General features: G+C 38.5%; 1 protein-coding gene across 3 annotated transcripts in view; it reads right to left on the bottom strand.

Moving 5' to 3' along the window:
* Positions 1 to 838: 838 nt before the first annotated feature.
* Positions 839 to 17034, bottom strand: part of LOC150078081 (dachshund homolog 1-like) — a 265261-nt gene continuing 249065 nt past the window's right edge. For all 3 annotated transcript variants that reach the window (XM_090385378.1, XM_090385377.1, XM_090385376.1), the window contains 2 exons: positions 13786 to 13848; positions 839 to 1592 (listed from right to left, as the gene is read on the bottom strand). In XM_090385378.1, coding sequence (XP_090241504.1) covers positions 1573 to 1592; positions 13786 to 13848 — 83 coding nt within the window. In that variant the 3' untranslated portion in view covers positions 839 to 1572. The remainder of the gene's footprint in view (positions 1593 to 13785; positions 13849 to 17034) is intronic.

The following is a 17034-nucleotide window of genomic DNA, read 5'->3' on the forward strand; positions in this document are numbered from 1 at the left end:
AAAACGATTATTGTTTTATACACAAGTCGTATTAGCTCTTTTCATTTTCCTTATGATGACTAGGTATGTGTATTTAATGCTTTGATAATGTCCCACTAGCGGAAATTTAGAACACATTTGAGGATAGCGTGATTTTGAAACCTTTTTCAAATATGTAGGTAAAATGTTACGATAGTAAAAATAATTCCAAATATATTTACTACTGAGAGAGGGTGGGTATTTTTAAACAGACAGGTCCCCTTCCAAAGAAAAAAACACAGTAATAAGTTTAGTATCCTTGGAATTTTGGTGATAGTTTATTTTTGAATAAAAAATGTTCTGTTCTCATATTTTTATTTTTGAATAAAAAATGTTCTCATATTTTTATTTTTGAATAAAAATGTTCTCTAAATGAGCTAAAAATGTTCTAAAATTTAAAATAATATTATAGAATATGCAATTTATATTTCAATTCTGTTCTTGTTTTTAGGCTATTTTAAGGCGAAAATTTCGTGATAAATATTATTTAATTACAGCCTTTCATCGTCACGGTTGCGCCATCTATCGGTTAGTAAGGGACATTAAAGTGGAAATGCATATTTATAATTAATGCGTATGAATAGTGCGGTATCGTATATCTATAAAGAAAATGAAAGGAGGAGAACTGTTTACAAGTATTATTCACACAATTATGAATAAATATGTATTTTTTTTTATTAAGAAGCTGTAATGACATGTTCAGCTATAAAACTGTATTTAAAAAAAAAAAAAAACTCAAGTCATTTTTCTCTCTCCTGGACATAAAATAATAATTTCTTGCAGTTGGTTGCTGTGATTTTTTTTTTTTTTTTAATATTACGTCACTGATATTAAAAAGCGAAGCTGCAAAAATCTAAAACCGTTGTGCAATGTTATTTCTGTAAAGCTGTTCAGTCTTATTACATATGAAGGGGCACACGGAGTACAATACTTAACTATGGCATTTCTTGTTCACACCTAAATAATACACGATATTGTTGTGCTTGCTGTGTCCATTATTGTTACTCTCGCGAATTCTCGTTTCCAACGAGAATACATCTAGAGTGTACACCGAGCAATTCTTGTACATGAGTACATTGCTTACACAAAGATGCACATATTGAACACGACACCAGACAACTTTTCGTTGATCTTTCTACAAATAGTTCTACTCAAATACGGCACAGTCTGAACCAGTCCTGCTGGAAGAGTTTCGTTTTGTTTTCTGCCACTAGAGGGTGTATGTATGTGTGTTTGTTTCTCTTTAAGGGAAGATAATACCACACTGTGTCTGTACATTTTTCTTTCTGTTTTTTTTTGTTTTTTTTTGTTTTTTTGTTTTCCAGAGGGTGTCGCTTCATTTCTGTCTGGAAGCCAGTACGTAAATTCTGCACGCACTCTTACTTAAACACATATACACATAGCTTCCTGTGGACGCTAACTTTACATTCATTCTAAACGTTGATATGTCTCTTCTGGGTGGGTTGGTCTGCCTATACGAGTTCCCGGGAGAACTTGTGGGGGTGCAGTTCTGTGACAGCTGCTCAGGCCCTTCTATCCGTATTCTACGGACCACTACACTGACATCGGACAATCTGCAAATAAAAAAATAAAGCAAAATCAGGTGAAAGTTAATTCGATGTCACATTTGGCTATTATATTGCACTATTAGTCATTTATAATTATTCTAGTCCTAGGACCCTTTGATATGTATTTAGTATGAGATCAACAAAACCTTAATGGGAAAATGATGGAAAAGGCCAGGGCCTCCGGCTAGTCTGCAAATAATGCAGACTAGCTGGAGACCCAATGAAAAGAATGGTTTCTATTTTGGAATGTATTTCAATAAATTAGGCAATATACCCTTATTATGTTTGTAGATGATACTCTACAATACAGTATTTGCACAGAAATGTTCTTCAACATAATTAATTATCCCACAGTAATAACAAAATGCGTCAGGTTGGTAAATATTTAACTGATTATACATAATGAAGCCTATTGGCTTCTACATGCATCACATGGCTACATAGATACGCCTTAGCACTGACCAGCTGCGAAGATCGTTGAATCAAGGTTTCCCTACTTATAGGTTTCCATAATGTAGGGGTCCTCAAACTGTGGGTAGCGAGCAATTTAAAAGAGGTCGCAATTTTTTTGTTTTTATGTGATTGTTTATTTCCAATGCAACAGTTTTATTTTAAAAAGTTGTAAGAATCTGTCACTGTTTTATTTGATATATAGATTAAAATTTAATTATTAAAATAAGTGGTATACATATTTCTTTTCAAATTCTAGGTGAGAAGTCATTAGTTTTATTTATGGCAGGCAGGAGTTGCGCAAATTCATTTATCATTTTAGATTGAGATATAGCAAAATTTGAGACCTCCTGCCATAATGCATTGCATGGCGTGATGAACTGTTGAGATTCAACCAAAGAAACTCTTTATTATCCCCTTAACAGCATCCCCTCTCAACTCTCTGCTGTTCAGGGAGGTGGCTCATAAATAATAATAAAAAAGAAAATACCATAGGGGCCAATTCATTCAAATAAGGAGCCCCTTTATTTGTACATACCAGTCGCATTATGCAATGGTTGTATCCATCCAATCATTCCTCAACATAAGTATTAGATTAATTAGATCGAATACTTAAGTTTGGAAATACTTAATGTTTGGAAATAAGTGAACTTTTAAAAAATAAGTGAACTTGGAAATAAGAGTACTTTTAAAACCGAAATTGCATTTAGGATACAAAGATTTCTGAAATAGCCACAGTACTGATGAAAATGATAAGTATATAATGAGATTTATTATGGTGGGAAGGCCATGACTTAAGCTTTCAACAGCGTTCGTCCAGGTGTGCATTTTTCACCTTTTTAGTGCGAGGAAGTATAAAAATCATTCTTGAATTATCGCGTGGCAGAATAATAAACATCACGCTAAATGTTCTGCCAATCGAAAGGGAGGAGTTTGCGGCTACTCTTTCTCTTGTTTTGGTTGACATCTCCATTCCTCCCGGGACCACCTGTATCCGTAGAATATTCAACGAAGAAAAAAAGGAAATTTGCATTGCAAATATGAATTTAATTAGTACGCTTCTTTTCCACTTTGTCTCCCCCAGAAACAGTAACTAGTAACTCATTGTCTGCCTATTAAGTCTAATGAAGAGACTGGCAAATTGAGCGAACAGCTCGTGCGGGCGACAAACCCCCTGCCACATCATTAGTCCACCAGTTGCCACACATGCCGGAGGTGAAGTAGTAGCGAGGTTCCCTGTACCTCCCTCAAGGGTACGTATATAAATCTTTCCAGCTTTAAAAACATCCTAATATCAATCCCCACCTCCTTCCCTTCTTCTTCTGAGCATCATAATGCGGTCATGCCGCACATTACCGGAAAAATGACATCCGCGCCCGCCTCGGGCCGACGAGCCCATTGTTCTCTGTTGAACGGCTGCGAACTTTGCAGAGTGTAATGGACGCTGGAATTTCCTAGATTCGTCATCTTGGGGGACACTTAATTTGAATTCATTTTAACAGTTGTCATAGTTTGAACGCCCTCATCTTGTGCCGGTGATGGATAGCCGCCAGTTGCGCCTGGAGGCGACTTTTCGCCAGCGCCTTTTTTTTTTTTCTTTTTTTTTTTTTTTTTTTTCAACTTTTTTTTTTATCCGCCCATTCTTGGTGACGACAATACAACTTTCCGAGGTCTTTATCTAGCAGTGGATTGAACGGGTAAATATGGATGACTCCCGACGTTTTCTTATCATTATTCCCGAGGCACGGACTGCTGCGTGCATTAAGACTCTATAGACCCTGCTCGCCGGTGACTGCAGCGCCATCACTCATTTCTCCGTACGTCATCATTAACAAACAGAGGTTCACCCGATCTCTGTTCGGCAATCCCTCTCCGCCATTGTTGTACATGATTAATGAGAGCGATCCCAGAAGCTACCGTTACTGAAACTGCCCTGCGCGAGACATTTTGCACGTGCAGGTCTTCTCCCTCTACTTGCATCACATTCGACAGTTGATTCCACCCCCCCTCCTCCTCTCTTCTCCCCCCCCATCCGTGGAAGCAACAGGGGTCGTGAGTCTGTTCCACTATGCAGATTAACCCACGTGACTAAGAATGATAGTTTCATCCGGGCTACACTTTTCCCTAACTATCGACTTTTGGTCGGATCCGTAAACAGAACAAGTTGCTGCAGGGTAGATTAAAGTGACCTCGGCAATGCCATGCAGTCGGAGTTTATTACCTTACGAACTTTGAAGATATCCCAAACCCAGTTTGACTTAAAAAAGAAAAAGAAAAACAGGGAAATGTTTTATTGGTATACCTGGTACCAAACCAACCACTTAGAAAAACACTATTGATCATACATTTCCAATTCACTTCCTCTGATGGACCTGGTCACGTGATTTTACAGAATCCTTTTAGAAATATATGCTACTCTAATACTGTTTCTCTAATACTGTATTTCTAAATACGCTGGGGCAGCACCATCCTCTGCAAAGTCCTTTCTGCATTATTTCTGACATTGCTGGATAGCACTTTTCCAATGGAAATGCTTATTCGTCGGAATGGTGGCACGATGCCTCGAATACAAAAAAAACTTAAGCAATTCCAACACAGTATTTATGTATGAAGAAACTTTAATTGGCTATAGAGAAACCCATTTTCATACTGTAAACCGAGTATCATCATTAAAACGTGTACTTATTCACCCTCTAGCCTGACTACTCGGCTAAGGCGGCCGTAAAATAGTTGTGCGCCGAATTGAAGCGTGGTAGAGATTCTTCTGAAGATGTTAATTGGATTCTTTTCTTAGAGAAATGTATGGAGATTTCATAATCCTGTCATGAACAATCGTAGACTGATTGTCATAAACATTATTACGTGTGGTAATTTCATACGATGGTACACACTCGACGCCAATCAACCCTTTGAATTTGGGACCTGTGTTTACAAGCCGAGTGGCAAAAATGTTTGTTTGATGGATGAATATAAGGAAATTTGATTGTAGAGACCAGCGGCACTTTGGGAACCAGTTCTGGTTAAAATCTAAGCTTCTCTTTTGAGTATTTTGATCAAAATACTGAAAAGGAAGGTTTACATTTTATTTCTTTTATTACAGCTCTAAAATTTTAGTTAGTCGATTTTAATTTATTGTCCAAACTTAAATAGATTTGTTTTTTGTTAATTTTCCATTGTCTCTATTTAAATTTAAGATGCAATTTTCATTCTTATGTATAATTTATTTGTAGCTAGTAGATACCATCGGAGGAAATTTAAACGTACACCCAACTGGGACAATGTCTCAAGAAATAAACGACAGGAGGCATTGAGGTTGCGGGGCAGTGTGCACTTCCATCACAACAACGTGTCCACTCACAAGGATTCGGTTCCATTTCTCTATCATCAAGAAAAGGGACTGCTCTTGGGGTGACGAAAGGATGTACTGCTCGCTATATTTTTGAGGGTGATACCCTGGCTGCTCAAAAGGTATAGGGAGAGATCTTTTCAAAGGTGCGACGGGCTCTGAATTCCAATTTGGACAACTGTGCTGTTCCACTGGGCTAGATGGCCAACATTTCCTTTCGAAATGAGGATGTTCTTTGGATATAGTGGCTGTCTCGATGTCTGGAATTAAAACTGATCATACATATCTGAGATGGTTGAGGGAAGTAAATTCGGACACGCTGATCTATTTTAAAAACTCTCCCAGCGCTATTTACTGTTGTTTAGGAATTGGAAAGTTTCTTATTACCTCAAGACTTTACCATCATCCTTGTAAATAGCACGAGAGTTGGTTCGATCATATCAAATGTGATCATATTCTCTACTAAACGTCTGAATTATGAAGAAATGCTCCCTCAATTCTAAGGATCCCTAATTCGCTAATAAATCAAACAACTTTTAATTATTTTAACATAAGCCACTACAGAATCATTTTTGAAATGTTCTTTAATGTTGTAGCCGGAAAATCCCTTCATGGAATATTATAAATAATTTGTAATGACAAATGTGAAGAATTTAAATTTTAATCTACTGATGGTCGTTCCTTAAAATGTGCAACTTAGTGCGATGACGAAATTTTCAATTGACGCCGGAAGAAAACTAAAAAAGAAATTTCCAGCCAATGAAACCTTCAGAAAGAAGAACTTTTCACCGGTTAAGCCTCGTCTAGTTAGTTTAAGATGGAAAATCCAAGTGGCCCTGTCATCCAGGAATGATTTACACTCTCCCGATGTTTGCCCTAGAAAGGATGTCTGTATGGACTGCTAATGCGACTTATGTCTCGCTGTATCAGCTGTTCTATAGGCTGTATATAACCTTTATGTTAATCACAGCTATTAGTAGCTTATAGTGTACCGAGGGCTTAAGCATATTAAGTCTGCCATGATCGGACAATTAATATGAGCTCCCATAGCTGTTTGGACTAATTAATCATCTGCAGCCTGCTAAATAGGGCAAGCATCATGAACAGGATTACGGTATTATAGTGGCCGTAATCCTGTGCCAGTTATTTCAGCAACACGCTGAAATTCCCGAAAATCCCGCTTTACGAATACAAAGCTGACTTTTTACTACAGCCAACGATTATTACTGAGCTAATTGTATCCCTGCGCGGTAACTTCGCATGTATTTCAATACTGCGTAGTTTGTGTTCGTAAATTACTTTTCCTGGAATAATAACAGTTCTGGTTGTATGCACTGGAACTCTGTTGAGCGCGAACTGCTAGAAAACTTTAGCTGCTGAAGCAATATTTGTCTGTCTTTCAAGAAATCGAAAACAACTTGACAGGAGACCTCAGTCATGAATTTTTGGTGCCAGCGGGGAACCTAAGTTTAGGGGTTCCCTTAAGAGACTTCAGTACAATTTCATAAATTTTCGCGAAAAATGAATTAATGTGTTTATTCAGTAGTCAGAGTCCATTTGAAGCTGATGGACTCTGACATAAATATTTTGCTATCGATCCAGCCAGTGCTGGTTACCGGACATTATGACGTGGATTAATTTGCAATTAACTTTTTAATATGACTCCGGTTCAGTGAAACCCAACAATAAAATGCATTCAGGGTTGGATGGAACTTCTAACAATCGATGAATGCAAAAGGATATACGTGAGGATGGTTCTGGCCACTTTCATCCCTGTAGCTGGTTTACGTTGCCATATTGTAGAAACTGTTTGTATAAGTTTACAACAAAATAACAGATCATAATACTCGTGAGTGTAAAATGAACTGTTAGGAGTGTAAATATTGTTCGCATAAGTATGCTTTTATAAACAGGTCGGCATAATCAATACTTGCGTGCGACTTAAACACAAGTATGGCAGCGATAAGAGGTAATATGGGGGAGAAACACTGGGGATTTCAAGCATAATGCAGTTTTTGTATGCGAAAGCATCACACACCCACAGAAATTAACCGTGAAGCACCCATCGCCTCACTTGTCAATGAACGCAAGACCGAATTCAACCATGAAACCTGGCCACAGTGTTTTTGGATGTACCAGCTATTCTACCAAAAGGAAGTGTAATCAATGCCATCCAGAAGTACTGTATAGCGGATAAGCTGAGGAATCCTGTTTGTCGGAAGGGACGCCAGTGTATTGTGTCTGTAAATTGTGTATGTCTATACTGGATTCGAACTTAGACCTTTCCTACAAAAAAAAAGAACGTTAGAACTGTTGGATAAACCCAATTTTCACAACCAATGAACCAGATATCAATAATGATTTCGCTGATATCGGGTTCATTGGTTGTGATACCATATATCTAAAGAAATTCTCGAAGCAACCAACATTAAGAACCCGTCGTATAAGGCTCCATTAAAATGAATAAACCCCTTCCGCATATCAGAGCTTCAGAAATGACATCAATTTTGAAGATAATGCGGTCATTGATGAACAACTCGCAATCAAACAATCCGATGGACTTCCGACAATAAAATACGCTACAGAAGAAGTTTCATATCGTAATTTATGAAAGAATTATTAGAGTTGTTTCTAAATGCCTTGTTTACCTTGTGGGAATCTCACTTCTGGGAAGCAACGCTGAATTCCAGTGGTCCCATGACAAATGGAAGGCAGTAAAGTAGGATATATAAAAGGCATGAACACGTAATGACAGATAGCTGAAACAGAATGCGACGAGAAAAGGACCTAGATCTCCTAACCAGAGATGTGATATTAGGGGGAGCTACAAAGCGTTCCACTCTTTCTACTGTCCTTTCGCCAGACAGCAGAAAGAGTGGAACGCCCATTCTTTCTTCAACTGTTCAAAACGTCGCACGCCAATTAAGGCACACTGTAACGCGATCATTCATTAGAGCCAGGAAGACCGCCATCAATGATCCCAAAATGCATATCGACAGTTGAAATAGTGAATGAGAGGAAATCGTTCTGTTTCATCGATGAAACAAGAATGCAGCTGTCGTAACATTCTGAACAATTCTTTTGAGAAGGGCCGTATGTATCGGCATAGCAATGTTCTATTTCATAAAGCATGGTTAGTATAACGATAGTTTGAAGAGAATGTGGCGAACCTTCCATTTCCAGCCTATATCTGAATCCAAATGAAAACCTCTGGAATTTTGGAACAATTAAGAGCCAAAAGATGTTCTAGTTCGAGCAGCGAGCCAACCGCAGCCTTAAGCAAGGAATGGAGCAAAATTCCAGTCTGAAGACCAAAACTCGTAAAAAGTATCCGACAGAGGTTATGGATGCCATTAAAATCATGGAAGGGGGGTAACACCCGATATTAAAAATTTCTTTTTTCAAACCGCTTGCTTTTTCATTTAGTGCCCACACACACATTGGAGGATAATGCATATATTATTTGTTCTAAAGGTTGGGTTGATGTTTTACTGAGGGAGAAGGGAAGAACTCCACAAACTCCGCCTGAGACCAATTAATATATCGTCTTTTAAGAAAGGATCTTCTCTCTCTCTCTCTCTCTCTCTCCGTCCCAAAAGGACTATTTCCCAAAGGAATAATCAACTTTCTGTAGATGTGATTTAAAAACAATTCTATTATGCAATTAATGATTGTCTGTAATTGATTTTTCTAGCCATTTTTGGCTAGAAAGACACAATTGCCAGAATTTTTTTCAGCCTATTCAGAAAGCAACTAAATTTTCTTACTAATTCGCATTTTAAACATCAACGACATTTACAAAGTGCACCATAGACTACCGATGCAACAGGATACCATTTAATTCTAATAAATAGTTGGCACGGTCCTCGTGCTTGCTTCACTAATTGGTATGTATTTCTCTCATTCCACACAGTAATTGATAAACCGCATCTATACAGAGCGTGCTTAATTAGAAAGAATTCTAAAATGCGTTCTTGACCACAGCTATTATCCAGTTCTCTTGACCACAACTATTACCCAATGGCACAATTCTTCGTGCGAAATAAAGAAGCGAAGAGAGACAAACTTTACAACTGGAGAAGGTTTGTAATGAATTTGGTCTTGGTTTCCTTTGGTCGCAGGCAATTCGATCTTGAATGAACGAAGTCCGATCTTTGTTTCCTTTGGTGGCAAAGGAATAGCACATACAAAGGCCAATCGGCACTCCGATTTCTCTTATTATTTCTGCCATCTTTATATTTTCGCTTGTAAATCCAAGCAGCGTATGGTTTCCTTCGAGTAAGAGGAAGATAAAGAGATCAAATAAATCGCCAAAGATTCTATCCACGTCATGAATGGTGAAAGTATCTTTGTTATTTGCCGAACGACTGGTTCGGTGCATACACCTCCGAGTCAGAAATTGAACTTTAAGTCGGAAAAAACTTTCCATTAACCATCATCAATTGCCGTAAACAGCAGGAAGCATTTCCCATTCTACGCCAACATCCTTTTCACCCGCATCTTCTCGTTGTAAGGGTGCCGAGGGCTGTGATGACTACCGTTGTTATGGTCACCGTTTCACGAGAGTGGCTCGAAAACACGCTGGACTCGTGACACGAACAGATGTGGCGGAGCTCTTCCCGAGTGATGGATAGAGTCCTCGTGCACCTCTACGTACCTGGCTTGATGTCGGAGAGCCATCGATAAAAGTACGGGCTGGTAGAGATGAGGAGGGGAGAGTGGGGGGAAGGAAATAATGGTCTACCGGGGGGCTTTCGTAAGGCGCGTGGTAGGAGGCGTTTCATTGCAGGCTAAAAAGAGACGGAACAGAAGAGAAATTGTAATCCGGAAGAAATTACCGCTTTTACCTCCAGAGGCCGCTGTCATGGAATTAATCGAAGTGCAATGACGCATTAGAATGGCGGAGGCAACTTTGTTATTAAACACGCGCCCGCAGATGACGTGGATAGAGCAGAGATGTCATCGTTTTTCTGTAAACGTAGCTTTGGGAACATCCGCAGCTGGTGCCGCCATTAAAGCCGCTGGCCCATTCAGATCATAAGCAATTAGTTCATCCTTGAGTTGAAATTCATCAAAGAAGACAAAATCCATTAACTTTGCTGAGCAACGTGGAACGCAAACGCCACGTAGCGCGGCGCGGTATTTAATATTTCCGCTCAGACGCCATTAGGGAAGGCCGGTAATTCATTCAATGTAATATTGAGTTATCAACAATGGAGCCAGCAAAGAAAATTAGTGATCGCCCACCACATCGCTGGTGGACATATTTCACGTCGTCTTAATTAAAGCGGATCAAAATTCCGCGTCTCATCTGCTTCTCCAAACTTTTCCTCCAAACTTGCTGCTGTCAGTGGATGAATGATTGTGTTAACAGCTACGGCCGCCTGGCTGTTCGGTTCGTGGCTCTTCTACGGAAGCCATTAAAATGGACAGCACAGTCACCCCTCCCCTTCTTTCTGTTTTAATTTGAAATCATAATAGTAATAATATTGCGCCTTTCGTAGGCGCCGAATTAAAACCAATCCCAGTTCACTCCTAAGGTATAAAAAGGGCGTCAATATGTAGCGTGTAATGCGTCAAGGGGAAGGAGGTATTAAGGATTCGGCAGTTTATTGAAAGTTGTAATGACCAGCAAACAGCGCAATGAATTACATGCACATAAGTATGTGTACTTCTTCCACAATAAACACTAGCAAGACGATGCTAATCTCAAGACTCATTCTCGAGTTGCCCCTACAAATCACGCATTTCATTCGCACCAAGGTTTGAACCTGAAGATGAAAATGTAGCGAACAGACAAAGTTATTTTTATTCCTAAGACTGAGCTAAAAAATGTAACTACTCCCTTACCAAACTGGTTACAAATCTAGATTTACAATCAGCTAGAAATCTACTTGTAATTTATGAATAGTTACAAACATAGTTATTAAATATACCACACTGAGTGGAAAAGGCTTGGGTTCGAATCCCATCTAGACGATAGAAACTTTTATGGGGTTCTTTCACACTGTGGCCGAATTAATGGGTCTTGCGCGAGAGTTGTATGGTAATTTCCTCCGAAAACTCTATTTTTTTTTTTCATCTGGAAAAACCAACCACAGAACATACGCAACTGACAGACACTTTACACCGAAGCCTCATGGCCTTCGCTGCCTTGTAGAAAATCCAAAACAAACTCAATCATTCAGGGGACCCAGGTTCAAAAATTGAACCTGGGTTAATCATATTTTCGGGACTGAGGGCGGCATTATTTTGATTTGAGGCTCTTTTCAGTAGGTGAAGAGGTTACACTTTCAGTATTTTCACTTCCTCCCTTTACCTCGTGGATCTCACAGTTGGTAGAATGGCCGTCCTCCACACAACGGTGGAAAAGACCTGAGTTCAAATCCCGTAAATGACGCGAGAAATTTTTTATGGGTCTTTTTCACGACGTCGTTGAGTTAGTCGGTCTCAAGCGCGGATGGCATGGTTCTTTCTCCCGGAAACTCGGTTTTTCATCCAGCAAACTGACCACGGAACACACGCAATTTACAGACTTTATATAAGGTGCAATATCTCTTAAGTTGCTAATGCGCCTAAAACCCTGCAATAACAACTTCCTTCCTTCTAAGGACCAGTCTTCCCTGTACATATTAACATTATTAAGCCGATGGCGCATTTATTAAATCTTGTTATAACGAAGCTTTCGTAATGAGTGGTATTGTTTATAACAGAATCTGCATCTAATCATTTTAATTCTAACTAAAGTAACCGAAATTAATTCTAACCATATTTAATGAGTATATTTTGATTAGCTGTTGGTGGTGGTTACTATTGACCACAGTTATTGATAAACTCTGTAAATAAATTTAAACTGTAGTTTTCAAATAAATATGTTCTATGGTCGGACTGACCAAAGACTGACCAATCCCACTGTTGTGAAAATCAGCCATCAGGAGACGCAGACATTATGGAACGAGGGCAATATACAGCGCCTCATCGAAGAAGTGATTCAGTTGAGGAATTCAGAATGCTCGAGAAACTTGGTGTGGGATGAAAGGTGATTGAATGTCCAGTAGCAGTTTAATGAGCTCATATTTCGACAAATGCGTCAGTGTCAATCGCTGTTTGTAGAAAAACAAATAGCAAAGCATTACAGAAGACACGATAAGATGCTCCACTAAGATTCCTTCTATTAACTGATAACCAACAGGACTCCAAGCGAAAGTTAAATTATAATAGATAGCATGTAATAACCTCGATACGAAGTAATAATTAAATAGTGAAATTCCTGCGAGAGCTATCGGTTATTCGCCATAATTTCTAATAGCAGCTGATAGCTACTGGTTGAAATTCGTGTGAAGGTGTCATTTCTAATAATAGCCGATACTTTCCAGCTCTTAATTTGATACATGACCTTTAGAATTTACCGAAAACAACACAGAGGGCCCATTCAGCAAATTTTATAATTATTTCCTAAATATGTTTAGTACATTATACTTCCGCAGTGTTATCTTACATCTTAGGTAATTTGTTTCGGGTCGTATAAGTTTGATTAGCATTCAATGAATGCCTTGTTAAGGCAAGTGGGCTTCAAAAATAACTCGGCTACTCAACAAGACGATTGCTAATTTCTAGTTCTAATATCATCTCCTAACTACCAGTTCTTATTAACAAATAACTGCCATTTCTAACAAACGCTGATAAATACCAGTTATAATTAGCGTCGATAACTGGCCCTTATAATCACAGCTCATAACTGTAAGTTCTAATTACAAGTAATTAAAGTCAATTTTCATTACTGCTGCTACTCCTTACTGTGAGGTTTGATAAGCAATTAGTTGTACGATTAGTTGAACAACTCTGCTAATTTATTGGCCTGTCAAAATATGATTAAAATACTCCACTTTGCATGGGCAGGTTTAACCTGTATAATGTCTTATGGAGCTGAGAATGGTCTTTATCTAAGCCTAATAACCTCAAGTGGGGGTTTCTGAAGGTGGGGGAAAGATCTATTAAATACTAAACAAAATCCTGTTTAGTGGCCTACTTGGTAAAATGTTGACGGGGTTAGTAACGGGGTGGAACTCCAGGAAGCATAGTATGAAAAAGGTCTTTAGAAACCTGCACCAAAAAAAAGAATAGATAACCGGTATTTCAGATGCTTATGAGGTACTTGAGGAAAGTGGCTGTGGTGAAAGCCCCTTTCCAAGGCATTTGTTTACGCGTTGTTAGTAAAGTTTTAAGTTTCTGTCCCTTTTGGTGGAAGTGACACTCATCTTCAACGTCTTTCAATAGAAATGTTGTGAAGGAGATTTTGGACAATGAAATAATTTCTGTTATTATAGTCCTTCGCAGTTTTTAGGCCAATGACAGGGTCTAACCATAGCTTGAATTTTCGCTTTGTATTTGGATAACACTTACCGTGAACTTTATCTCCTTCCGGCCTGGAATTACGGTCTCTTTCGAGCTCTTGGGTCAGGGATTCTGCAAAAAACGTTTCAAGTTATGCATTTAAGTAATTCGATCACCGTTATTTAGAAATTATACAAAGGACAGCAGTATGAGTCTTTAATAAGACTGTTAAGTCCTCTATATAGATAATTTCGAAAAGAGGAATTGTGAAATCGTGTTTGAAGTTAGAAAAAATGAAACTATTGGAACTAAAGAGAATTAGACGTTTTCTATATACGAGTACTATAAAGTAATATATGCAAATTGCATTTCAGAGTTTTGTTTCAAATTATTATCCAAAATATGTTCCATAAAGTCTTTAGCATTAATTCTTAATAACATCCAGTGCGGAAAGATTTTGATTTCTAAATAACGAGAATCTTCTGCAACATAAGTGGTTTTATTTTCTAGAGATTCAACTTACTTTCCTGCATAACTCTGAAAAATCCGAAAATAAGATTAGCCCTTTCTGATCTGACATCAATAATTAAGTCATATTATTGTTGATGTAAAATTAAATAAATTTATTATGAGTTGTGAATTCATATTACATATTCGTGACGAATATGCAATTTTTGAGTGTGGTTTTTCAGCTTCGCAATAAACGATTCGAAAAGCTTTCGAAAGCTACCAAAGACGCAAAATTCTCAGAAAGGTGTAGATCTGTACAAGCGAACAGATACAGCGACAACCAGAAAGAAGAATTTTATACGCATATGTAAATTAAAATAATGAGAAGCCTCGCATCCGTAGTACTCTTATATAGAATCTTAATCTATTTCTAAATCATATTTTCTGTCTTATTAAGAACTGAATCCTTACTGAGGTAATAAAAATAATTAATTATTTGTATTAAGATCATTTCAGTTTAAAAGAAATTTAATAAGCTTCCTTCCTATTTGAGCCAGAAATGAGCAAGGGCATAGTATGATAGCATTACTATTAAAGGCAGCCTTTACGGCTGGCACAGTGGCTATGACCACTATTCTTTCACAGGGGGCATATGAAAGGAACTTAAGTTCGATTCCTGCTTTACCACGAGGAATCAAACCAGAGCTGGACATTTTATCACCATGGTGGAGTTAGTTAGCCTCAGTCAAGGACTGAATGGTTTTTTCCCTAGGACATTCGATTTTTCATCCCACAAAACATGCTAACTGGCCACAGAACACATGCAATTTATAGTCATGATTACTGGCATCTTAGGGCAACATCAAGGAAACTCGTGGCGAGGCACCATAGCCTGTTATTAATGCGCATCAAGTTCCCAACATCATTCAAGAGTTACAACATCCTAGGATTACATTTGTCTAACCCTAATAGCGAGATCCCATAAGGATGTGACCACACGAATGATAATTTTGCTGTAAATTTACATAGGCTAATCATTTAATTCAGGGAATGGGGATACCTTGAGTTTAATCTTAGTCGCTGAGGTTTGCAGGTGCTCTCTCTCCGTTTAGAAATAATCTCCTTCGAAGCGTGTACACCAACGCTGTTGATGTAGCCACGCGTAGAATTGCTCCCCTAAGTCGATTCTTGATGTCTTTGAGAGTGGTCGTTGTGGTTACAGATTCTCGACCTTCTTTAATGCGATGGTTCACTTAAATCGCAGTTTTCTTCAAACATTTCTCTCCTCTGACATTTTCCTCATAATCTCTGTAGCACATTCTTGGACATACTCTCCTGCCATCTACTTGCAGGAGAGTGTATGTTCGCCGAAACTTGAGTGGCCATACGGTGGCGCTTAATTATGCGAATTAAATGATCTACCTATGATACATAAGATTTCAAAAAAGGGACTCTATGAGAGAAGGTCTATGGTTTGTGTTTTCTCACCAGTGACTCTCCTGTGGGAGTTTTTCGCTGCCACAGGCGAGTCCTCCCGTGGGAGTTAATGGTGGGAAAATTGAAGCAGAGATTGTCCCTGAAACTAAAATAGGAGAATTTTTCTCTGCAGATGAGTCTAGATTCCTTCCTGAAATTGATTCTCGACGGGTTCTTATCTGGAGAGAACGTGAAACAAGCACCCGCCCCTCTAACGTCAGGTAAAGGGGGGCTACTACAGCATTAGTGGTCTGGAAAAGCATTGATGGACAACTGAGGCGACCTCTACATCTTTGAAGGAGTCTTATAGGTTTATGACAAGATGTGAGCGAAGTGTAAAAATTTTTAATAGGTACCACCTTCCATAAATTTATTTTCATGGACGATAATACTTTTCCACAAAGAATTCAGCTGATCGCCGAAAACTCTTTATAGCGAGGATATTCCTCAGATGGAGTGGTCACTCAGATCACTGAACATGAATACTACTGAGTACATCTGGAATGTTGCAGGAAGATGAACACATCGACCTTCTCCCAAAACTTCATTGCTGAGAACTACTTTTGTAAAGGAGTGTCGTATTACTACAAGGTATTGCGATCAACCAAAACATACCTAGTTTTCTGGATTAGTTTGGTTTAAGAAAATATTTTCTAAAGAAGATTATAAAAGATATGATTGGAGCGAATATTGATACGAAAATTCTCTAGGGCTTTTCATCTGTTGTTACTTATATCGGTCATCGGTGGAGGTCGCAGGGCTGGGAACTCCAGTTTCCTACTAAATCAACAGACAAACCAGCCCTTTAGAAATCATGCAGTTCAACAACAAAACTGCTGACTCCTCATCGACTGGGTTACTTCTTAGATGACACGAACACAAAAAAGCCAAAATCTTCCTATCTTTTCTATTCCATCTCGTTAGATCTACATTTCAATGTACTGAAACTGAGGGATTCGATAATTACATTTAATTTACTTTTTGGCCAATAAGGAGTAAGTAGCATATGATTCTTTGCCAAATCAAAGATGACCCGCCCTCCCTGATTTCACTCGTGTAACAGCCGCTGATATTTTGCACAAAAATATTGGCTCTCGGGAATGTTCCCTTCTTAGCGCCTACTGGAAAACTGCTTGTTCATTGAATAATTGCCAACAACACTTCCGCTCCGGTGATTTATTCGAATAAATCACCGCGGGGAGGCGAATCCAATAAAGTTGTAGCGCAGTGTACATAAGAAAATTAGATCATGTGTCTGGCGGAAATTAAGTTTCTCCCCAATCTAATTTGCGCGTTTTCCCAATGAGAAAATGCTTGTTGAGCTGGATGGAAACTTTTATGGCATTTTTATTTGAAGATTATCACTTTGATATAATGGAGGATAGTTTGTTG

This window comes from Mastigoproctus giganteus, chromosome 11, assembly GCF_048544385.1.
Source record: "Mastigoproctus giganteus isolate SK-2022 chromosome 11, ASM4854438v1, whole genome shotgun sequence".
Classification (NCBI taxonomy): Eukaryota; Metazoa; Arthropoda; class Arachnida; order Uropygi; family Thelyphonidae; genus Mastigoproctus; species Mastigoproctus giganteus.